Raw genomic sequence first — 24470 nt, forward strand, 5'->3', positions numbered from 1 at the left:
TGCTAAGTTTGGGGTGCATAGAATACAAGTCACCTTGAAATGAACTTTTGTGCAAATACATGGCTAAACATGTCACACCAGCAAACATATGCACTGCTAATGGCAATGGTAAAGCAAGTACCATTCACTGAGAAATGCCAGAATGGGAGTTCTGTGCAGAGTGAGCACACATACAGGCAGTTATGGTGGGCACTGATGCACTGTAAATTCGTATCTCAGCCTGTCTTCCAGCAAGCCCTTCACATTGTGCTCATGCCCTAAACAAAATTGAATTAAATAGCTTTAAAAACCAAAGCTCAGTGACTCGTAAAAATGAAGTAATTTATGAAACTATCAGTTACTCCTAGCCGTTACTGGAGGTATAGTTTAGTAGAGAAAAATGTATCCAAATTCCATTGACATAGGCTAAGTTACTTTAGTACTGGGGCATGGGTTTTTTCTTGTGAATATTTTCTCCCAACTCAGGATATATGTGGATTTTTGTTTCATTCCTTGTGAAATAACACCCCCAAACTATGGCATTCCTTTGCAGTAGGCCATGAGAACAGAAAGGATAGACCCCACTTTACACAGTTTTTAATCTTGGCTCCCAATCCCACCATTTTCAGCACGAGAGTGAAATAAAATGCATAACTTGGCTTTAATTATCAGGTCTCATAAGGATCAGGAGGGAAAATGAGGTCGGAGATGCAAGGGCTTTTCCCAGTGTCACTCATTTGCAAAGAGGAGATGGATAGATAAATAGATAGATAGATAAATAGATAGATAGATAGATAGACAGACAGACAGAAAGATAGAACCCCGGGATAGTGCTGTCTTCCACAGCTGCAACCTCAGTTGAAAACTATTCTGGTTTCTTTATGTATAACAAGTGTACCTTGCTCATGCCAATGATACCCAAAACAGGAGGTGTGCCCAGTACTAGGCCTATTCCATCTAACTACATGCAATTAGCTGACATAATTAAACAAGAAAACAAGTTACCACAGGCACTATCTCTAATCATTCATGATCATAGACTACCTCTATCAATGTCCAAATTGCCCTTTAGACTAACCTAATCTTGCCAGTTAGACAAACTATTTCCCTTCTCTCCAACCACTCTCTTTCACTTCCATTCACCATCAGAAATTCTTTCTTGTTGTGTTCTTTTTTATGCTACCCTACTATTACCAGCTTCTTGTTTTGCTTTAAATATCATAGATATAATTCTTGGTCTGAATTTATTCTCCACCTAATGGATGTCCCATTTTTATTCTTCTTTATTTAGAAAAAGGGGTAGACAAAGGATACTATAGTATAGGAGCCAGACTGATCCGGCTAGAGGATAAGGTAAGTGCATGAAAGCTTGCTTTTTTTTTTTCCTGAGTCATGATATCTGATCTACAGACGTGCAAGATAGTATCTTGGCATGATTTACTTTAGAATTACAGGGCACCATAATAAAGAATAATATAATTTTTGTAAGGGAGTTGATGAAGTATCATGTGCATGTTGTTCAGCATTAACCATTTACCTGCCATGCAGATTTGGTTCTCGAGTATAAAAGGAACTGCTTTCATATTGAAGCCAAATCACACGTTTTGTATATAAGTACTGTGAACTAACAAGGTATTTGCCAGGCAAGTATTAGTGACTTAAACAGAAAGGCCAATATCAGGTTCTTTGTAAATAGCAGCAGTTGATATCTCAATTAAGGATCTTGAGATTCTTTAATGTTTACTGCATTTTTTTCCCTGTGCAATTATCTTTGCATCAATTCTGCCCCTCCCTCACTGTCTTCTCTCCAAGAATATGTTCATATTTCTCATTATTAGAGTTACTTAGAAGTATGCCTGGAGGCCAAAGCTCAGTGAGGCTCTATTGTTTTAGACCTAATATAAACTTCCTCAAAAGCTTTTCCTACTCAAGTGATAACAAAAAAAAAGAAGTTTGCTTAAAATTAAGGCTCTATTTCTCTAATAGTGTTTTGGTCAGCTCTCTTACCTACCTCTAAAAGCTACCTACCCCTAGAACAGGGTGATTTCTGTGGACAGTAGCAACACAGTAGCTTTGGTGTGTGGTATGATGTAGCAGCTGAGACAAAAGTCCATTTGAATTTACCCTATCCACTGCTTATTTGTATCCTTGTCTCACTCAAATTTCTCATGCAAATTTTCCTTTCACTTCTTTCTGGGGAAGTGAGGTGAGAAGGAAAGAGGAAGGAAAATTCTCATAATTCTTAAGAACTGTGCATCTTGCCAAAAAGCAGAAATTGAAATTAAACTAATACAATCCCTTGCCTAATTTTTAATGATCTTTGCTAGGACAACATTGGAAATATGTAACACTGCGTGTCAAAGAACATATTTTCTTTAATTTTTAGCCTTCTTGGACAGTGCCAGAGAATCACTTTCACAGATAAGGACAAATCACCTGAGTTAACTTTTGAAGTGGATTGGTCCCTTGTGCGGACAGAGTCGTTTAAAGTGAAAATGGTTTTCATTCAGATTGCCTTAATTCACTTCAAAAGAGATAAATTGCTGTCTAGCCTCTGTATATCCTGTAAATTCATACCATTAGTTCGTTCAGATTTCTTGAATATGCATATTTAGAGAAACCCACAATACAAATTTGAAAATTTAGCAATAAAAGTATATGTGGTATCAGTTAGAGTGCTTTGAGTGAGAAATACTGCTAGTATTGTAAATACCTCTGGAAGCAGTTTTTCATGGTCTCCTGACTGCTCCATATTTATGAAGAAGAGAGGTGAAAAAGTTTTTAGTGTGTCTGGCACTGGTCCAGCTTTAGCACAATCTGCTGTGGATTTGGTAAACCTTATTTCAAAGCCTTACTTGGAGTACTTCAGAGGGATCTTGGTATAAGAAGAGGAATGTTACAGGAGATACTGGTGTATGCCATGAGTGCTGCAGTGACTGCTCTCTGCATAGACCTGCTTGTGTTCTACCTTTACAGCTTAAACCTGCCAGAAAACTGAACTCTAGCTGATTCAAAGAGATCATTTTCATCAATACTGCCTTGATGTAAATGTTTAGAGATGATGAAGCCACATGGTTTCACCTTCTCATGTTAAATATCTATTGAAAGCTTGTGGTAACAAGTCTGTAGCGTGGACTCACAGCAATATTTTCAGAACAACAGTCATGTAAATTAAAAAAAAAAAACAAAAAACAGTGGTGTAGCCACCTCAACTTCATTTAGACATGATCTAAATATAGTGCAAGCTCAAACCATTAGTGTGGGCAAGACCTAGCTGCTATTTTGTTTGAAGAGTTCAACTTAGTTCTTTAAGTATTGTATGGAAACTGGTGAATTCTCTCTCTCTCTCTGCTTATTGTTCTGCAAAAAATGCATAGAAAGGAATAAAAATCTGTTGAGATGTTTTCATGAGATGACTCAATCATTGCAGCTTCCTTTTTGTTCTCAGACCAAACTACAAATGTAAAATAAAATGCCAGACTCCAAGGTAATCCAGGTTATTTGTTTTTTCAGTACACATTAACCTTCTTTCAGGGGTACAGGGCTTCATTCTCATAGTCCTACCAGGAAAATATACATGGTGCAGAAAAAGCACAGACACTTGTTGTGTTGGTTTTGGGGGGATTTTGGTGGCATAGGTTTTGGTTTGTTTGGGGGTTTTTTTTGTATTTGCATCTCTTTGGCGCATTAGGCTAAAATGCGTATGTTTACTTAATGAATACAAAGTGAAGGTTCCTACCTATCTCTGTTCTAATGGGACAACAGAAACTACTGCACCCTGCTGTCAAACTGCTTCCCCTAAACTATTTTTCCATGTTTCATGGGCTCTCCTGTTCTGATAGTTCACTGTGTAGTAGCTGCTATGTGCCCAAATGTGAAACAATATTGGAGTCAAGAAGGACGAGCTGAGTTTCAACCTCTGAGGAGAATAAATGAAGCAAGGGCATGTCTGACATCAGGCTCCAGCTGGTGGTGAAAAATGATCTCCCCCTTGGAACTAGGAAACCTTTGGGATCAGCCTCTTCCCCCTGGAGAAATTATTTTAACATTCAGTCACCCAGTATAGTCATGGCAGCCTCCCAACAGAGTGACACATCTGATAAAATGATACATTTTTGGACAAAGGCCAGTTAGTGTAGACTGATAAAAATGCAGTGTGGATTTGAGCATTTCATCTGCTTTAATAAACTGTATCAATAAGTGAATACTACACCTCTGGTCCAGACTGATCCTTCCCACCAGCATTTTGCAGTTCATTTGTTTTAGTTGTTTCTCTGAAAGGGAGTCAGAATGTACTATACCCACTCAGAGCTGTGCGTTTTTCAACTTAAAGTGATAATTACTCTTTTTGTAAATTGAGGGAAAGTTGCACATTTCTGATGGTTAAGATGAACTTCATTCCCTGGAGAGGCTTGCTGTTGTTTCAGTTAAAATGTGGGGTTTGCTGTACAGAAAGGCATAGGCGCAGATCTCTGAAGCGGTTGCTTAGTGATAGGTAGAGGCTTTGAGGCAAAGATTCAGAGATAGCAGCCTTCCATTCATGTGGCATGAGCAATATTGCCTGCAGTCTCTGTTTTGTGACCATCCAGCTCCTTATGTAACTTTGAGGGAACAGGGGAGAGGGAACAGAACAAGTCTGTGTAGGATGAAGCACCATGCGGGTCCAGCATAAAGCAGAGTTGAAATTTACTTTGCCTTCAAGCACTGCAAAGCTGACTGGAAAGGGGTAAAATGCATGGTGACAGTTTTCAGGCAATATGTAAACCCCTTTTTGGCAACATCAGTGCTGTGTAAGGCTTTACTCCTTTCAGTGACATAGAATGTTGCATAGTGTAAGTATACCTGTAACACTTTTCAACCTGTTTTTCCATGAGTAGGGTATGAAAATCTTATTTTGTTGTGGTCAGCATAATAACTTAGTGTGGTTCTTTTCACAAAAACACTGAAATGTTTAGAGAAAGAATGAGGCTTCTTTCCCAACACGTGATGTGTGCCACTTGGCCGACCCCTTCTTTAGTTTGATGGCAGGGTTTAATTTTATATTGTGGTATGTAGCCATTGACAGATTCTTTTGAAATGTATTAAGAGGGAGATTGGTTCCAAGACGATGTTCTAGAGCTGGAGTTAGTTTCTTTTCAAAATTGTAAACTAATGCTTCTTTATGATGAAATGAGTATTCTTTCTTTTCCTTTTCTTTTCAAAATTAGAAACAAAAATCATGGTGTGCTGTGTCATACTGCACGGCAACCTATAAATAAAAACAGGAGAGAAAAGAATCTGCAAATGAAAGGTTAGAAAGGACAGCTGTGTTGTCTTTGAAAAAGAAATCTATTAGGTATTTTTATAATTATATGGCAGTCTTCTTTATGTGGTATTTGCAGTTATGATTTACGTCCATATTACCATAACTGTTTCCATACTTATAGACAACATGTGATAATGCTGTGAGCCAAAAGCAGCCATTTGGTAGCATTTAAAAAATGCAAAAACACTAAGAGAAAGCAGGGCAGTAAAGCAGAACCCTTCTGAGTTTTATCCATCTGAGTAATACAAGCCAGAACAAAAGTGTTGTCCAACATAAACAAATGTAGAGGTTGGATTGTGGTGGTAAACTCTCTCTTTACCAATTTAAACACTCATTTTAGAGTTGGGAGCTAAAAAGATGGGCTCAGAGAAGAGTGGTATTTCCCTACCATCTTGTTCCTCCTGGGTAACAATGGAGAGATGGATGGTAGTGAATCTCATTCCTGCTGTGATTACATCAAGAGCCATTAAACAGTAAATTATTTATCATGACAGTGCCTGCAAGCACCACCATAGTGAAGGCCTGGTCAGAATTTCCATTATAAACGCCCAGTTTGTGGGTGGGATGATGGGGATCACTGAAATGCATTAAAAAACAGCAAACAAACCATAAACAAAACAAAAACCCCAAACAAACAAACAAAAGGTGAATATTGGTGCATGATGAGACAGTTGTAAAAAGACCATGCTACATCTATAAGATTTCATGAATACATCTGAAATAAACACATTTGTTAACAAAAACAAACATGTTTTGGCACTAAGGAGTTTGTGCATTGTTTGCCCCCAGATTTCTAAAGATTGAGTCATTCCATATAATAAAGTTTTTCAGAAGGCTTTTTGCAAATGGGTGTTGTGTGCATTTTCTTAGCCACTTAGGTCAAAGCCTTATCTCATTTACTCTGGAGCAGTACAGCATAAACACATGGATTCTGCACCATAAGCATGACGTCACTGGATTTTTATTTTCAATCTGCTGCCAAATTAAAACAAAACAAAACAAACAAACAAAACAAACAAACAAAAAAATAAAAGCCCTGATGCTTCAAGCCAAATTGTGTTTCCATTTATGCCAGTGAAGTTACCCAGGACTTATGTAGGTGTGAATTGTAGCAAATTTATTACATGGCTTTAAACAAGTTTCCAGCTCATGTCTTCACATCCTGCTCATTAGGAGTGAATTGACTGAGATGAGGTGAAAGCAAAAATGGGAACTCAAAAATTTCAGAATTAATATGAGTGAAATTGTGGTTTTCATCTATTATGACTAAGTGAATCTTTGTGTTTTGCTGGGGATTTAAAGTGTTGTAGAACTGAAATTGTCCATGTGTTCCTGTACTGAAACATCAAGACAGGCTTTTAATCTGAAAACCAAGTAATGATGATTTAACTGCTTAGATCTCAGCCACATGGCTTTTCTAGTTTGCTAGCTGACTTCTCAATGCAGAGAGGAACTATCTCAGCCCTGACTCCTTTTGACTGAGACAGTTGTATGCTTCTCAAACAAACCTTGTTTAATACAGATGAGAACAAAAGGCTGTTTTTGAGCTGCCTGGTTGTGATGGTAATTTCAGGAGGATCAGGCAAAAAAAAAAGAGCTAACTCTGATAGCCTTTCAAGTAAAAGAAGAGACAGATCATATATTCTGAAGTATAATGGAAAGAATCCTCCCTCAATTCTTCCCTTATGTTTTCTGTCGTGGAGCTTTATAGTATGTGGTACTTGGTAGCACCCTCTTATAATTGAGGTTCTACACCACTTTCCATTATAAAGCTCTATTTTCAGTTCCTTACATCTTTGCCAAGCTTCAGCCATCTGGGCTGAAATTCTCTGAGGCAGATGTCTGCCTCAGGCTGAGATCCTTTGGAAAATTTATATGTCAGTGTGGGTCATCCTTTCTATATCACAGTAACCTGACCCACTGTGAAGATTCTCCCAAAAGTAAACATAAAAATGTTGATGGAAAACACTTGAGCTTCTAAATTTGAGAAAGAAAATTGGACAGAAATGGAATATTATCTGCCAGTCTTGAGACCCAGAGGCCGGATCCAAAAAGTAGTGAACTCAGCAGGAAGCTTTCACATGGATCAAGCCCTGATTTTTAATGAGTGAGGGAACAGAGAATTTCATATAGTGAACATTTGCCAGGATGCAACTCACCACCATAAATCAAATGTTAAATAATTCCAAAGCCCAAGAAATAAGCATGCAGATGGCAGTGTCTGCTCCCCAGTGATTGCACTGACTGCTGATTAGGATCCAGCTTGAGTAGTTTGATCTCATTTATAGCAGACTCAAGGATTGCTCTGATTAGGCAGTTGGTACAGTCTAGTTGAGTTTCTGCTCTCTTGGCTGAAGCTCCTCTGATGGGGGCAAACTCATCCAGCAGATGCTGCCCATGACACCCTGGAGCACGCTGGAGTTGGGGCAGGCAGGGGCTCACAGCCATATGCTGCAGAGTAGCCTGAAATCAGCTGGGTTCAAGCCTTACCTTTAGCAAGAAAGAACATCACTTGCAGAAGATGTACTGCTCTGCACTAGCGCTCCTGGAGAAGGGCCCACGGATTAACTGCGAACACCAAGGAAGGCAGGAACAGCAAAGGGACTTAGGGCTGCTGGGAAATAACAGAACTTTTGGGAAGGAAGTCTTTCGTGGTCTATTAAAACGTTGGAAATCTAATCCATATTGATGCACCCCAGCTGTTAAACCTGCAGGGAAAAGGTCCTGGAAACAGCAGTGTTGACCAAAAAGGCTGTGCTTGAGGGAGCCTGTCCATCTCTTCATGTTCTCCACCAAAACCTTCCCAGCAGCACAAGTGGGTTTAACCAAAATTGAGGAAAGGGTCATGAGCTTAGGGACGTTGATTTCCTGTAAGTTTTAGAGAAAAATAAGTGCCTGGGTAGAGGACAGACACTCTGTTAATCCCCCTGCTCTCAGAAGCGTGGCTCTTCTCAGGGGCCAGAGAGTCCGGCCACGAATGTGTAGGAATCAAAGCTCTGGTAGTTCTGCTGCTTATGATGCAATGAAGTAATTTATTTACTATTGCTGAGTGAAAAAAAGTATTTTTACTTTAAGAGTATTTTGGAGATTTTGACCTTTTTTTTTTTTTTTATAAAATGTCAAATCCTCCCATGAAGAGCTTTGACCTGAATGTCCAAAGAGTAACAGAAATTAGATCAGCTACAAGTATTTTACTTCTGGGTTTTGTAACTTTTAATAGGTTATTATAAATAAACATAAAGTTCTGAATGGTCCTGGGCCTCAAAACGAAATGCCTTTATTTAGTATTGTGGAAAATGGAATATTTTAAGAATCCTTCTATCCTGTTCATATAAAAAAATATTAAAATTTATAAATTCATTACACCTGTCTTTTCATAGGAGCAGTGTTTTAAAAATTGTAATTTTCTGATGGGAAAAAAAAGTCATTTGGACAGTTTTTGCAACCTCCCATTGTTGCACATGTTAAACAATTTAATTTAGAAAGCTATTTTCAAAATTAGATTTTGTAGCTGTTCTTAGTTGGCTGTGGCTGAACACTGCAAGTGCTGCCCTCCCTACAGACAAGTTGAGAATTTTTCTTTGGAATGTTTCTCCAGCTGAAAATTACAATATGTTTCCGATGCAACATTTTTAGAGCAAATGTCACATTCTATGGAACTGTGTTTTAAATTTTATACTGAAAGAAAGTGTCTCCAGTTTTTACACTTCAGAGCTACTTTCTGAAAATGAGAATTGGGGTGAAATACTCTAATTTTCTGAGCATTTGAGTTGGACAGGTTTATTTCTAATTCATTTGTGTGAAATTAATATTTCATTCTGGCTTTGAGTGAAAGGCATTCCAGCATAGTGAAGAATTCATGGAGAACACAGATAAATTTTCCTAGAGGAAAAGATTGATTTTCCTCCAGTACTCCTTACTTCAAAGTTACTGTAATTATTTCACCTACCACATTTTTCAGATCAGTAAGGTATAGGGCAGTTTTAATGTTATTTGAATGCCATGCAATACTCACCTCTAATTCCTCTTGATCAAGGAAAGTACACTGGAAAAACCCAGATTTATATTATTCAAATGGTTCCTAGAATAACAGTTGGATTTACGTTTCATGCAAGAACTGTGATGCTGAGTCAGAGGAAAGATCTGTTTAATCCTGGAGCTATTTTGTTGCTGCTGGTGGCCAGCATTGGATGCTGATGGATGGACTAGAAGAGAAATTGAGTCTAATTTGCTATAACTAATCTCTGGGTGTTTGCAATGGATTGTATGTAACAAGCAGTAAGAATAGTACTGTACAAGGCAAGTTACAGGATGACAGCACTCTGCAAAAGAAAAACAAAACAACTGAAAAAACTCACCAAGACACACTGGAGTACTATGGCAACATGAAAAAATGAAAAAAAAAATCTTTTCCCCCTACATTTACCACCAGTTTGTAATTTTCTTTGCTTAGCTTTGAATTTTATGTAGCAGAAAAAAAGCGAGCAGGTCAGTAATACATACTTACTTCTACAGCATAGACACTTTTCCTCCTATTAAATAATGTTGATAAATTATACTCCTATTTCTCCTGTTTAGAAGTTTGGTTGTTCTGGGGTGTTTTAATAGAACATATGATCCTTTGGGACTAGGAAAAGAGTCTGAGGGTTCTGAGTCTGAGGAGGAGAAGTGGTAATAGTGTACCTCATATCTCTTCTGATCATGTAGGTACAGTCCTTAGTTTATTACAAGTTTGATCCTCCAGTGTATTTTTGTGCAATATCAGAATATAATTAAATATTACCAAGTCACTGAATGGTAATCTAAGGACTTATTCGTGGTCTTGTTATTGAAGAACTGTGCTTTTTTCATTATGAGCAAGTGTTTTTCACAGGTTTAAATGCCTGTGAAGTAAACTACCTTCTGTCACACCAGGCCATAGCCAGCATTCTCAACTCTATAGTCGTGATGCCATAAGATAGGCTGGGAACACAGGCTTGCAGGAGACTTCAGTCATTGTAGCAACCCCACCATCTCTACTGTGGGTCTATCATCCTCCTCCAATAATATTGTGTATGAATGTAGATGAGCAAATAAACACTAGAAATGTGCTGACAGGCTTTCACAGAACCCTAGAATCATTTAGGTTGGAAAAGATCTCTGAGATCATCTAGTCCATCCTTTGACCTTATCAACTAGACCAGAGCACTGAGTGCCACATCCAGCTTCTTGAACACCTCCAGGGATGGTGACTCCACTACCTCCCTGAGCAGCCTGTTCCAATGCCTGATAACCCCTTCTGTGAAGAAATTTTTCCTGATGTGCAACCTGAACCTCCCCTGACTCAGCTTGCAACTCGTTCTGTCACCTGTTACCTGGGAGAAGAGGGCGACACTCACCTGGCTCCACCTTGCTTTCAGGGAGTTGTAGAGAGCAATAAGGTCTCCTGTGCTTGCTCCTGTTTGAGGCATCATTAAGGACCATATTGGCAGGTCTGTGTTCCTTTCTGAGACATGCAGCCCACTGTTAAATGGCATGTGTGTCTTGGGTCTTGTTGTTTTCAAAACCTGACAACTAGAATTACTGAAAATTCAGTCATATTTTCTCTTCTGAAAAATGCTAACAAAAATAGGAGGCTATAACTGACACAAAAAGGACTGTTTTTTGAGACATGCAGGATACAGCCAGGCACATAAAGCAACTTTAGCAGGTATGGAACATGGCCAAAACAGTGTCATTTAAAATGTGGGCTGCTACAGGGCCATGCTGTTGCTGCCAGGTCAGGTTAAATGTCTGACCAGATCTCCATCTGGATTCAGGATCTGGCTCACACAGCTTCCTTGCCCCCTTCAGGAGCAGAGATTGCAGACTATTGGCTCTGTGATAGTATCACAAGTCTACTACTACCCTGAGTATTTCCTAAGGTTTCTGTATTTGGAAGCATGCAGTTTATGTGATGTTAAGGAAACTTCCCTGCCTGACCATTCCTGAGACTCTCTGGCAGGCACACTCCCAAGGTCAGAGACTTTCACTGTCCAGGGGAGGCAGAAAAAGCAGCTGAAAGGCCATGTAAATGCTCAAAACTAGAGCACCCTGGCCTCTCTGCCACCTTAAGTACACTGCCAGCTGCACTGCACTTAGGAAGTTTGACAGGAGTTCAGGTATCTCCCAAGCAGCAGCAGGCACTGCCATCAGGACATACCCTAGGAGGCAGCAGAAGCCCACGTTCCTTCACAACAACTCAAAACACATCAACCGTCTTTAAATTTCCTCCTCTGCCTTACCATGAGCTGCCTATTAATGTTAGTTTTGCTACTGGCTTCCAAGGGGCTCAGCAGCTTTGCACAACTTGTCACTGTGTGTATCTGGAGAGTTTCTCGAGCCACAAGCAGCAAGTCTCCTTGCCTGTGAAAGGCCGGACCTAGAACCCATAACCAGACTGAGTGGGTGCCATGCAGAGAGCATTAGCATCTTTGTGCAGTGTTCAGCTTGCCTCAGCATTTGCATTCAAACAGAAGAAATAGCTGCTTCCTCCACTCGTATTTCAAAATTCTGTGGTACCATCGAAAGAGGATGGTCCTTGATGAGTACCCAGAAACTGAAGCAGCAGTCTTTCCCCAGCATCACTACACATATCTGAAATCAGTCTAGGCAAGTTAGTTAGAAATCACTTTTTGCAGGGCAGGAGGACTATACCCAAAGAATATTCTCACCACAAAGGTAACTTTATGATTACCATATAAATGGGATATCCAGCTTCAGAAATGAATATCTAGGTAGGCAATACCACAGTAGTGCCCTCAGGATATGCATTTCTGTGCCCCCCTCAGCTCTGACCTCTCCATTCACCCTCATCATTAAATTAGTGGGCAGCTGCCCCAGGGTAAGAGCATTTGTGCAGCATGGGGGGAAAGCAGCTGTGAGGCCAGGGAGATGGCTGGAAGGAGGTCGGGGCAGGAACATGAGGTTGGGAAATGGTAGTTTGGCAGAGGAGAAGGATGGAGGTGGAACACGAAGTTGCTCTTCCTGGATGTAGGAGTTGCAAACAAATTAGATTTTCTTAGAGAATTTTGGAGCCTGACCTGAGAGTCACGCTTCAGGCCAGGTTTTATTTGAGCCTGGCTCTGCAGCCTTGCATGGCTGTACCTTAGTCAAAAGTTTTTTAATATATGTTAGCTGAACGTGCGGTTGCATGGATGTGTAAACATATAGAACTCTGACTTATATTTCGTAATTTTTGCATCTACATATTTTTTTCCTTTTTTTTTCCTGGCTATCTTTTATATTTTATGCATTTCATCCTCCACTTTTTAGAGTCTAAAAAGAGTTTACAGTGCTATATGAGTACTGAATATTGCTATTACTTCTGAGTGGAGCTTTTGCTAGGTACCCTAAGCTCTCCTTCTGCAGCACATTCTAAACTCACTATCCAGAGGAATAAAAAAATCCAAAACAAAACATTGTTTCTGATGCTGAGAACAGCCTTTATTTCCAGCCCCAGCTACAGGGTAGCTGTTACTGTAGGGATCACTGCAAGTAGGTCAGATCCTGGAATCCCTATGAGTTTTACCCTGACTGGAGGTTGCAAAAATAGTCTCCTGATCCTGTGGTAAAACATATCTGCTTGGGGGGTAAGATACTGAATGGCGACAGGAACTGCTGTAAAGCCAACACAACTTTAATATGTAGGGAATAGAGTACTCCATATGCTGCTGTGTGATTTCCTTCTTTGGCTTGGAAGGCAAAAATGAACTCCTTGTATTTGGAAGATAATTTTAAATCCCCAAAACATCTTCTCTGCATTTACTTAACTTTGCTAGCTGGTTGGGCAGGCTGACCATAGCTCAGAGTACAGGTTATGTCATTCAGCAGAAAACTCCCTTCTGTGAGCACAATTTTTTTTCATACTATTATTTTTTTCCTTCTCTTTCCTTCTCCTCCAACAGTATACATACAGAAGGAGGTCACAAAATAGAAGTAAGCTGTAGCCAACAAAGTTCAGATTTTGAAATAAAAAAAAAAATCTGTACACTTATTAGAATTTCTTGTTAATGAGGTCATTTATGGCAGGGCAGGAAATGTACAAAATAGCACAGGATAGAAAAATCTAGACACTGTAAAACATGCCAACAAATTTGGCACATGCATTACTCTCTTAATATGTCCCCAATGTAATCTATAGATCCCACAAGTGACCACACTGTGTTTATGTATGTAAAAAGTCCTATATATGTAACACTCATAAGAGTAGCAATTTTACTAGAGGGAAAAGATTATTGTGGTCTTTTTATACAGCATATAGGTTTACTTAGAATGAGTCCTTGTAGAAGAATGCAGGACCATGAAAAACTGTTAAAATGTCATGATTATATTAATTTCATACTTAAAGGAATACTTCACTTTAAGTTATGGCTCCAAAATTACACTGCTCATTCATGATGTTTTTAATGTATAATTGGCTGCCTTCAAAAATGTCACAGTAGGAGGAAAAAAAAGTTCATTTTCCTTGGCATGTGTACTGTTGCTATTCCTGTGTTCATTTGGCTTGGCTCGGGTAATGAAATGCTGCAGTCTGAAATAACTTTTTATATGTTGACATGTGCATTTAGCTAGAATAAGCAGGCAGAGTGGACCAAGTTGGATTCAGCAATGAACAAAATATATCTTGTATTTAATGTATCAGCCTCCGGTTATGATTTTTTTACATCTCTCTGTTGTAATGGCATAGGTGCACCCCCAAGATGCACACAGCCCCTCACAAAGATTAGGCAGCAAGGTAAGATTAATGGGGGGGGGGGAGGGAAGAGTAAGATGAAAGAAAGGAAAATGATGGATGCAATTTAATCTCTTGAAGAAAAAGTTGGGAAGGGGATATGATTGATCTTTTGAAATTTATTTAGCCAAAAAAAGCCTGTTGTTTTCCAGAGCAAATAGACCTTTTCACCTTTTTGACTGTCCCTCAGTCTGGACTAAGGAGAGACCTCTCAAGTCTCACACATGTTGAGCTGGATTCTTGAAACCTCATCTCATGTTCAGGCCTAACCTGGCCCGAGTCTTGTTCATTTCTAGGATTTTGTTGAGTCTGGTCTCTAAATCATGGACCACTGACATCTGTGTTTCACAACAAGCACAGGAGAAAGGCCCTTGTCCTGCACTGCAGGTGCAGGAATGCTGCTGTGTGGAGCCAGACTGGGCAGCACTTTTCTCCCTGTGTCATATCTGCTCCCCATTTCAACCCCAGCACACAGCTTGGCATTCAGGTCTCACCTGCCAGGAGGCATCTGCAGGTAGTCAGAGCTCAGCAGCAGCAGCTCTGCAATATGGATGATGCTGGTGTTCAAAAAACAGGCAGCTGGTGTCAATGAGTGTTGGGTGTGGGCAGGTGGTGGCTTTGCTGCAAAGTCTTCTGCTCTGAGGCTGCAGGTACAAGGTGCAGGATAGTTTACTGGTTCATTGCACATCTCTGAAACAGGGGCTTTCCTCCAAGCCCAGCTCAGAGGGATGTCCCATAGTTGTGTGGTTATGTGACAGCATCTGGACCTTACACAGAGAAAAAACCTGAACACTTGCAGGAGTGCAGCACAAGTGCTTAAAGGCGAGGAGACAAATAAGAAGAATCCCAATTAAATTTTGCAGGCAGTCCCATGATTCTGAATGTCTGTTTTGCTGCCGTAGGCACTATGGTGTCCTACTTTGAGATATGCTTTCTACATTTTCCTGGGTCATTATTTCTGGGCAGCAGAAAAATCCTTGTGTACCTACCTCCTTACACTACCATGAGCTTGACAAATAACCTCAGAAGAACAGATAGCTGTGCACTCTGAGAAGTGTGTCTTGGAAGCAGACTTTAAAGATTAGCAGTGGTAGTTTTTCAAACTAGGCAAAAGACACCTTATTCAGTTATAAACAGGAAACCTGGGCCAAGTTTGTAGAAGTTCATGTCCAGGGCCACTCCCTAGATGAGCTAAGGCTCGATGTTCTTGTCAAGATGAAAATCGTGACACACCCTGTGCCTTGCACATTGTTGGGACCTGCTCCTGGCCACATCTCAGCAGGGCTTCCTTGTTTAGGTGTGTTAAAATTTGGTGTGAAAAGAACTAGGGGTCAGTTAGGGGGAAAAAAAATCCAGGTAGAAAATTAAGGACATTTAGGAAACTTGAAAACATGCATGGAAGTCTACTGCATTGGTCTAAGAACCTGTGATAGGAGCACCAAAGGGTCTGGGATTTGGGGGCTTTTTGTGTCACTGTATCAGTCTTATGCCTCTGCAGCATTTTCACAATGGAGTGGGAATAAAGCAAACATGGTATGAGAGGGAGAGAATAGGATTGAGCAACTACTTTGGAGGTACTTTCTTATCCAGGTTTCTTTAGATACAGTGTTTTAGGTAGATGCTGTGTTCCACATGACATCTGTTGATCTTACAAATGATGGCTTCTGTGCTGAAACCCCAAGGAGATATTTCTGTTTGTGGCACTGTTAGTCCTCTTAACTTTTTCTTCAGTGGGAATAAAGATGGAAATATAAGATGTTTTCTGATATCTGCGTATTTTATTGATTTTTTTCCAGTGATATACCTGATACTGTGGGGAAAAATGATCTTTTGGTGTGTGTGTGTTGACTCATTTACATCCTGACAAATGAAGTAAAACTTTAATTGAAAATGCAGAAGAGTTCTAACTCTTAAGTCCTTTATTGATATTTCCCTCCCTGCTCAAAACTACCATCAGGGCCTGAGGAAGTAATATACAGTTTTAGAATTAATCATCTGGTTTATTTCTCTTTTTTTTTTTCCCAAAGTTTTTATCTGTCCTGTGGTGGAGTACAAATAACACCAACATGAGCTGCTTTTTGAAACATCTTTGTAGCATACAACCAAATAGATTCTGGCTTCTATGTCATTTGGGGGAATGTGTGTTCAAGTATAGTATTTATTAGCATTTAAGTAGTCTGATTTTTACACCTTTGTGTGTATTTATGCTTTTTACTTCTAACCCCTCCCCACCCTCCACCTCCAAACCATTAATGAAGTTTATTGTTCTTAAAATAGCAGTTCTGTTTGGAATACCTAATTGCCGGGTTTCTGTTGTTGTTCCTGCCTCGGTATTTGGTCAAAAAAAATCAGTGTAAAGAGCAGCCCGTGTGTCCCTGTGTTCAATGGGGACCTGTGTTCCCCCTCTGGGAGCCTCACAGCCCTCGCCGTCCTGTGGCTGAGGATCTCAGCTCCCTGTTTGAGCCACTCTGCATTTAGACCTCTCCATGACAAGCAGCAGAGACTCAGTTGATGGGGACCATAAAATGGCTGCATGTCTGCTGGAGCTGAATGATTTATTTATTTATTGCTTCTCTATTTATTTATTGCCAGTGTCAAAGAAGAGATTGTACTTACAGCCCTTTCATCCTCTCCCAAGTGTTGCCTGTGCACTCCACTGGCCCTGTGCAGAAATATTTCCCCCCTCCAAGTGCACTTGCTGATTGGAACTAAATCCTCACAGGCAAACTGCAATGCTACTGGTACAGTGTCATAATATTTCATAGGTCATTTATAAATATTATTGCCAGGGCAAATAAATTTCTTCAGAGTACTTAGTCTACTGCTAATAAATAGTTTATTTAAGCTTGTAAGAATGGTGACATTTCACTTTGAATATCTTTGGCCTCTTAAAAATTATTAGTGCAGAGAGAAAAAAAAAAAAGGGGAAAAATAAACTGGAAAAAATATGCAGCAGATCTTTTGATATTTTTTCCCTACATTTTTGCTTGCGTAAATGGGCCTTCTTGTCAGACTGCATGTCTGTGTGAAGCTGGTTTCAGATTTTAATTAATGTGTATTATTTAACATCTCATTCAGTAGATCATTCCCTCTTTTGGAGCTGCATGAAGCTGAAATAGTGTTTGAGCAGGTTTGATATGAGGTACTACTCATATCACTAGTAGTAACTAAATCTCTTTTGCCACTTTTCCCTTTTGGGGTAAAAACTGTAGACATGGTGGGAGTGTTTTGTTTGTTAATTTTTTTTTATGTTTTGGGTTGGTTTAGATTTTTATCATTATTGTTTGTCTTGCCCTTTGGTTAAATAGGTTGGGGTTCAGTTGGATTTTTAATAGTGATATGAAGACAGAGACCAGAAGGGGGAAAGGATTTTCTAGCATCCTTGTAGCCATGTTAAACTTTTGTGACAAATGCTAAAGAAAAGAGGTTCTGTACATATCTTTTGTAAGGAATGCAACCCACTGACAATGACTGGTGGGGGCACATGGCTGCCAGAGCTGCATTTTGGACAACAGACAGTGGTTTCTTGGTTTAGTTTTTGTGGTGTGAGTTGTGTTTTGTTGGGGTTTTTTTGAAAGCTCAGCAAGGGTGTTAACTCTCAGCTCTTTTCGTTCAACTTCTGAATTCATGTCAAGAATAAATGCTAAAATATTCTTTCATGTGTTTCCCATAGAACTTGTCATTTCATGAGAGCTCAGGAGGAGGTATAAAGCTAATAATTTTATTTGTGCATGTGTGGGAACATTATATTTCTATTGCAATCATCCAGTATGGAAAGAAAAATGATGTTCCATTGAAAATATTCAGTGATTTTTGAAAACAATCCTGTTTAAAAATTACAGTCCCTGCAACTCTAAAGGTGGTTAATACCTCTTCTGGCAGATGACTCCATACCAGTCTTTGCCAGATGACAAGCCATGACCAGGCACTCTACAGAAACTCTGGGAAAAGACAGGGAAAAAACTCATCAAACTCAAAACATATATAGGAAGAGAAATCACTTTAAATGAAGGGAGTCACCGGGAACTTGGTCAAAGACTTCTGGTGTAAAGAGCCTGGAAAATTTTGTACATACCTCAACCAAATGCTACATAAGACTAGAAGGAAGGGAAACAAACCTCCCATGTGCTCTTTAGCTAACAAATGACAGAGTTTCCAAGAGCAAAGCAGGAAATTCTTTGCACTTACGTATAAGTTTCTGGCAACACAGATGTACTCTCCTGCAGACTTGCACATGATTTTGTCATTTAAAGAGATTGGGAAGAGAGAACTCTTCTGACTTGGATTTCGTGGTTGTGAATGGACTTCCTCTCCGTTCATCGTTTTTACCTCAGAATACCATGAGCTTGTCTTCTTATTTTCCTGCATAGAAGGGGATTTTTTTCTTTCTTTTTTTTTTTCTAGTGTCTTGGAAAATATCAGTTGATTCTCTGAGTGGTGGTTTCATTCATTTCCTTCCACAAGGCATTTGTTCTGAACATTCCTCTTGATCCCCAATGAGCAACAAGGACGACGTCGAAAGGCAAAATAGGAAGTTTCACTGGTCTGTCAGAGCAAGTGTCTGAATTAAAATACAATAAAAAGGCAGTTCATTTTCAAGCAGATTTATACAGATGGACAAAAAAGAATATGGTCTTCAGGTCCAGTAGTCAATAAGGTTGTGGCAATATGATGTCTCTGAATCACTTTGAGAGAATTTGCACAAACATCAGCTGCAAACTTACTATACTTTTTGATCTTCCAGCTCTGGAAAAGTGTGCAGGACAGGGACAAATGTCTCCAAAGCATCAACATTGAAATAGCTTCAGTGGTCAAGCTTTAGGATGATTTTGTTGTGCAAAGATATGGGCTCGTTTGCATCCCTGGGCTCCAAGGACACATCTCAGTGTAACTGAGCATCCAACACGAGAAGCCTTTGTGCCTATTCCTGGCAACTCCACTGATGTTTTCCTCTGAAAATTAAAAATACTGTTCCTCATTCTTCAATGACCTCAGAGCTTCTGTAGGGGCCACAGTTCAGTCAGCACTCCTGCTGCACCTGTGTTCTTTGCTTTCCAAGGAGGGGGTAGGCAGGGAGCAAAAACGACTACTGCAAACAGCAGAATTTACCTTCCAAAAATATCTTCCATATTTTCCAGGGGTTTTATCACACCACCTTAGTCCTTTTCCTGACCATGTTTATGTAGGAGAGCGAGCCTTGCAGGAAGGCATGATGCCTTCCAGCTGTTGATTTGTATCTTTTCTGTGGTCTTCAGGGCACGCAGCAAACAACATAAGGCTGTATGTGTGTTTAATATCAATGGAGTATTTTAGTTTGGACTTTTTCCTTTATGGGCTGCATAAAGGCATATTTTGTGAGATTCTAATTTCACTCATAAAACCCCTTGCTAGAAGCAAGCTGCATTTTCCTCAGTAAAGCTGTCAAAATTGACAGATTCAGCTTTGATCATACTAACAAATCTGTCTGACCTCAAATTTTCAGAAGTGTCTCTGATACAGAAAAGTTGTTGCACTTCCTAAAGAAAAACTCCAAAACATGGGGAAAATCATGCTGTTGCATGTGAACATTTTGACTATTGTAGACCTTTGCTGAAAGAAGTAGCTTGAAATTTAACTGATTACCAAATATAACAGACTCTGGAAAATAACTTCTGTGTTTTCAAAGGGTGTAGGGAGATCAGGTGTATTTGCAAAATGACCATTTAGCCTTTTGACATGCATAAAGCTAATAATTTAGATTTCAGTGATGTAACTGAAAAAAAGATAGATTTCAGGATAAATAGGTGTTATAACTTGTGTGTGTGTGATAGATGTTATCAACCTGAAATATTACAGATATTTAAAACTGCTGAATCCCATTTCCAGATATTCAAATGTGCTTCAGGGAAATAACTAATATCAAGCAGTTTATATTTGTAGGAACCCAGGTGGGCCTGGAGCCAGCCTCTCACCTGGGTGAATTTAGGGCAGAGAAGCCTGGCTGGTCTGTGAAGGCTCCTGTCCACAGCTGATGGGGCTGAGCTCCATCAAGCAGATGTTAAAGGTTTCACTGCAGACTATCAGAAGTCTCAGAGCTGGAAAATTTCCTTGGAAGTGCTGTTCAGCCTATCTAGATGTGTAGAAGGTGGCTCTGCCTCTGAGGTACTTCTCTGTCTCTTAACTGTGGAGAAAAGCCCAGATGACTGTTTTTTAAATTAGACACCCACCTTTCCCAGAGCTGACATCAAATGGGATGCATCCCAGCCACCTTGTCTGTAACCAAGCTCCAAAGACTGTTTGATACCTTATTTCTTTGTGTGCCCTAGCATGATGTCCTTTTCAGAGACAAGTCCTGGGAAAAATATGGCTGCATGTTTCCACCCCAGTGCAAGTCTGGGAGCACACATGGTGTTGTGTAACACAACTCTTCACCACCTTCGGTTTCACACTCTGTTACTTCTACGGCCAGTGGAGATGCACCACTGCTAAAAAGTATTAGGAGTTTTTCCTACTGAGGAAAAGAAATAAAGGCCAAGGTGGTACAGGGTCATGGGCAGGAACTGCAATGACAGTACACTCACCTCTCCTAAACAAAAACAATGTGTTAAGATTTGATGAGAACTAGGTGGAGGTAAAGTTCCCAAACTCTTTTTTATTTTTCCCCTTTGTTTTTTTTCCTAATTGTCTGTCCATGTGGCTAGTTTAAGTGAAAAAGACTGATTCACTGAGAGAAGAGTAACATTTTTCAAGATAGTAAACCAACACTGTAAATACCTGTGATCCCAGGATTTTAACCTCAGAAACAGCATGGCAAAAACAGTTTAGAACTCTTATGCTCAGTCCTTCATCAGAACAGTGCTTTCTTTCTCTCTCTCTGAGTTTTTAATAGACATCTCAAATTGAGATGACTGTCAGCACTTTCTTCTGGTAAGACACAATTTTGCTGAATATATATTCTATGTGTGTAGCTACAAATATATACAGACATAGAGTATACACTTTCTGTAGTAAGTCAAGTTTAATTTCCAGTTAATTTTCTGATTCATTCAGTGTGTGTATATTGATGTAATTGTTGCTTTATTTTTATCTAGATATGTCAGTTGCGAGAAATCTTGTGACATTTTACACATGAGCACTCTTTCTGTTCCTGTGCCTCTATAGCTGATTAGTTCATTTTTGTAACTTGGATCTCTAGATTCGTTAGGGCACAGCAGTGAGACTGAATTTTGTGGTTTTGAAAAGCAGACTCTTTGTGCCTGGAAGCATAATTAAATAATCTTAAGAAAAATCAAACTAATAATATCCCATTTAGATAATTAGTTGTGTGCTTTTATAGATAGAAGGAGTTATGCAATGAAATGAAACAAGAAATAAAGTTAAAGGCAGTTTAAAAGATATTATTTCCCGAAATAAAAATACATCTATGGAAGTCAGTGCCACATAGATTATTGAGTGGAAGAGTTTTGCAGGATTAGATGCTTTATGGGTAGCTAGAACACATTATTTAGCATTTTCTCAAAACCAGACATATGCCTCATGCCTCAGAGCCTCAGTCTAACCACTACGTGATGGATTTAGGAAGAAATTTCTGCTGTAGCCAGGTCATCCCTTATAACTGTCCACCAACAATGCCATCACCTCTCTGTGGGACATCTTTTTATCTCTCCCAGATGTTAGACCCTGTTTTCCTTTGAAAAAAGTGCCCCACAAGACAAGCCAGAACACTTCAAATGCCATGAGTCTTAAACTTCTCTTAAGTTCAGTATAACCTGCCAAAGATGAGGTACTCCAAATTTACACTCTGTAACTGAGAGCTGTGTCTGAACAACAGAACAATGAATGTAAAGACATAGTAAAGGTGAAGGAGCTCCAGTTTGAATTAGTGTGTAGCTCAGCAGCTAAAGGAACTCCCTGAAGTAGAACCAGACCAGCATAACCAAAACAGCTCTTTGTGTTTAAAAAATATATTGCTGGCTTGGACATTTTGTATTAGAGGACAAAGAGGACAAAACCCTAATCAAAAAGACAACTCACTTTCAGGCATTTTAACAAAATCATTAACCAGGTTGCATGTGTGTTTAGCCAATGATTCTTCATGCTTCTCTAAAGAATCAAGCTTCATACTTCTATGCAGCTTATGAGGATCTGAGGAATATAATGTTTGTAAGTATTCTGTTCAGAAAACATTCAGCTCTTTAGAGGTCACAGTCAATATCTAAGATTTCTGTGTATAAAACTGAGGTCCAGGCAGTGCTAAGATACTCTTTACCCATGGATTTCTCCTCCTCCAGAAAAAGGAATGGAAGGATGGGTGGGTAGGTACAGAAACCTGCAGCTGCACTCACTGACCCTCAACTCTTGTATATTATCTTTACCATACAGTTCAGCCTGTAGCATTCTGCAGAGTGCTTCACAGCCTGAGAGAGTTTCTCTCAGAAACGCATAGTTTCTCCTCTGCAACTCCTCTCCAACACACACTCTGACACAGTTAAAGCAAATCCTCTATAAGCTCATTCAGTGACCAAAAAAAAAATCTTTGTTAACACAGAGTTAAAATTGCCCAGTGGTTTCTCATGTCTTTCCAAAATGCTTTACTCAGCAAAACTCAAACCTCTGAAAACACAGAAAATGAGGACTCCTGGCATATAACAGCAGAACCTAAACTGTGACCCCCTGGAAGTCACAGTCCCTGGGAATTACTGGCATGCTCACCAGATGAGTTCATTGCAGTAGGTTTTACTGAGCCTGATGCTCCAGAACGGCATGTGCTATCAGCAGGTGAGCTTCAATCTGCATTTGTTTTTATTTTGCTTTGGGTTTTTGGCAGTAAAATTCCTGCATTTTAAACAGTGTCAGAGAGATATTTTGATAGAATTTAGAAAAAAAATATTTTAGCCATCTCTTCCCTTTCATTATAGTCAGTCCCCTGCCTGATGGAGGAACAGCATATGTCTTATCTTGGCACTTCTGGGAATTCAGACTGTTGCCCCTTTCCCTATCATCTCTATTAGATTTTAGCACACTTAGAGGAAAGAATACACCACTGGCAGGCTCCTCACACTTTACCAATCACTTCATCTTCCTCCAGTTTCTCCTTTACCCCCTATCCTTGCACTCCTGTTTTCCAATCCCAACAGTCCCTCCCCAGGACTGCACTCCTCTGTGTTTTTGCACCACCCTGTGCCCTTCATGCTCTCAATCTCCATCCCAACATTCTTCCAGTGAGCATTCACATTGTACCATACTTTCCTCTTGCAAAAGTATTATACCTCCTAAGCAAGATCCCAGCTTCCTTAGTAGGAGTTGGTTGTAGTTACCTGTCTGAGGTTCATCATTATGTCTCTTATTGAGCTTTCTGAGACTGGCTACAGCTCACCTTCCAAGGCCATGGTTTCTACACTGGAAGCATGCATGATTTGTCACAAAAGGCTGACTGGAAATCTTAGCCTGATATTGTGTTTATATGCATCACAATCTAATTTAGACTGCGAGTGTTCACACACTAAGTGCCACATAATAGCTTTATCATTACTTTTCCCACTAGTGGAATCAATGAGATCAGGTAAGGAACAGTCGAGGTGGGATTTGAACCCTGGGAACAATCAGAATAATCCTCAAACAAATCAAACCTGCCCCTTTGAAGACAGGACAAGAGGGAAATAGATTTGGAGTGAAGACTGGATTTTGGGAGGACTATGTTGGGGTTATTTTGACCTTATCTGGAATGCCAGCAAAATGCAGTGTAAGCTAAATAAGCCTTGAGGGGTTTTAGGCACTTTAAAATCAGCCCAATTTCAGCCTAAATTTCAGGGCTTTATAATTTAGTTATTGGAAAACCAGAGTTCTGCTACAATCAGTATTTCTCCCGCAGTCTGTGTTAAAATATGAAGCAAGAAAGCAATACTGTTATTACCATCTTTTCTTCAAAATATTTAATAGTTCATAGACTATGGTGAAGTAAAGCTTTAAAGTAACCTCAGTAGATACTCAGTGGGAAGAGAGTTGTGAAATGCTTTGCAACATCAGGCCTTGTTTGAGAATACTCAGTTTCACACAAACCCAAAACATTTAATGGATTAAAAAAAAAAAAAAAAAGTAAAAAGCTATAAGAAAACTCTATTTTATATCAAGTTCTCATATGTGGAGTTGTACAAGGAGCAGTATTCTCAGGCACAGTTCTGATGTTTTTTTAAAGTAAGCGTACAGTATCAGATGCTTGGTTCCAAGAGCATTGGAGCATTGCCAAATCCTTGAGTTTTAATGCTGATGTTGGTAAATAATGTACAGTTTTTGGCTAACCATGCAGGTACAAATTTGTGGGTTAGACCAAAAAAACAAGGCCAGCACACTGACAGAAATTGATTCCAAGGTAGATGCTCTAATAGTTGTGCTCTTGTTCCAGTCTTTCAGTCTGAAATGAAAGCTCAGAGCCCTTTTGATTTGAAGCAGAGATTT

At 39.6% G+C, this 24470-nt stretch overlaps 2 protein-coding genes across 2 annotated transcripts in view; both read left to right on the top strand.

The window, feature by feature from the left end:
• The window catches only part of LOC127462296 (probable G-protein coupled receptor 19), a 667268-nt gene that overhangs the window by 295620 nt on the left and 347178 nt on the right, over nt 1-24470 (top strand). The gene's annotated exons all lie outside the window — the stretch shown is intronic.
• The window catches only part of LOC127462293 (potassium voltage-gated channel subfamily KQT member 1-like), a 480876-nt gene that overhangs the window by 280861 nt on the left and 175545 nt on the right, over nt 1-24470 (top strand). Inside the window, exon 15 of the mRNA XM_051770771.1 lies at nt 1271-1332. Coding sequence (XP_051626731.1) covers nt 1271-1332 — 62 coding nt within the window. The remainder of the gene's footprint in view (nt 1-1270; nt 1333-24470) is intronic.

Source organism: Manacus candei, unplaced genomic scaffold, assembly GCF_025592945.1.
Source record: "Manacus candei isolate 608988 ecotype Guabito, Panama unplaced genomic scaffold, ASM2559294v1 h1tg000124l, whole genome shotgun sequence".
Taxonomy (NCBI): Eukaryota; Metazoa; Chordata; class Aves; order Passeriformes; family Pipridae; genus Manacus; species Manacus candei.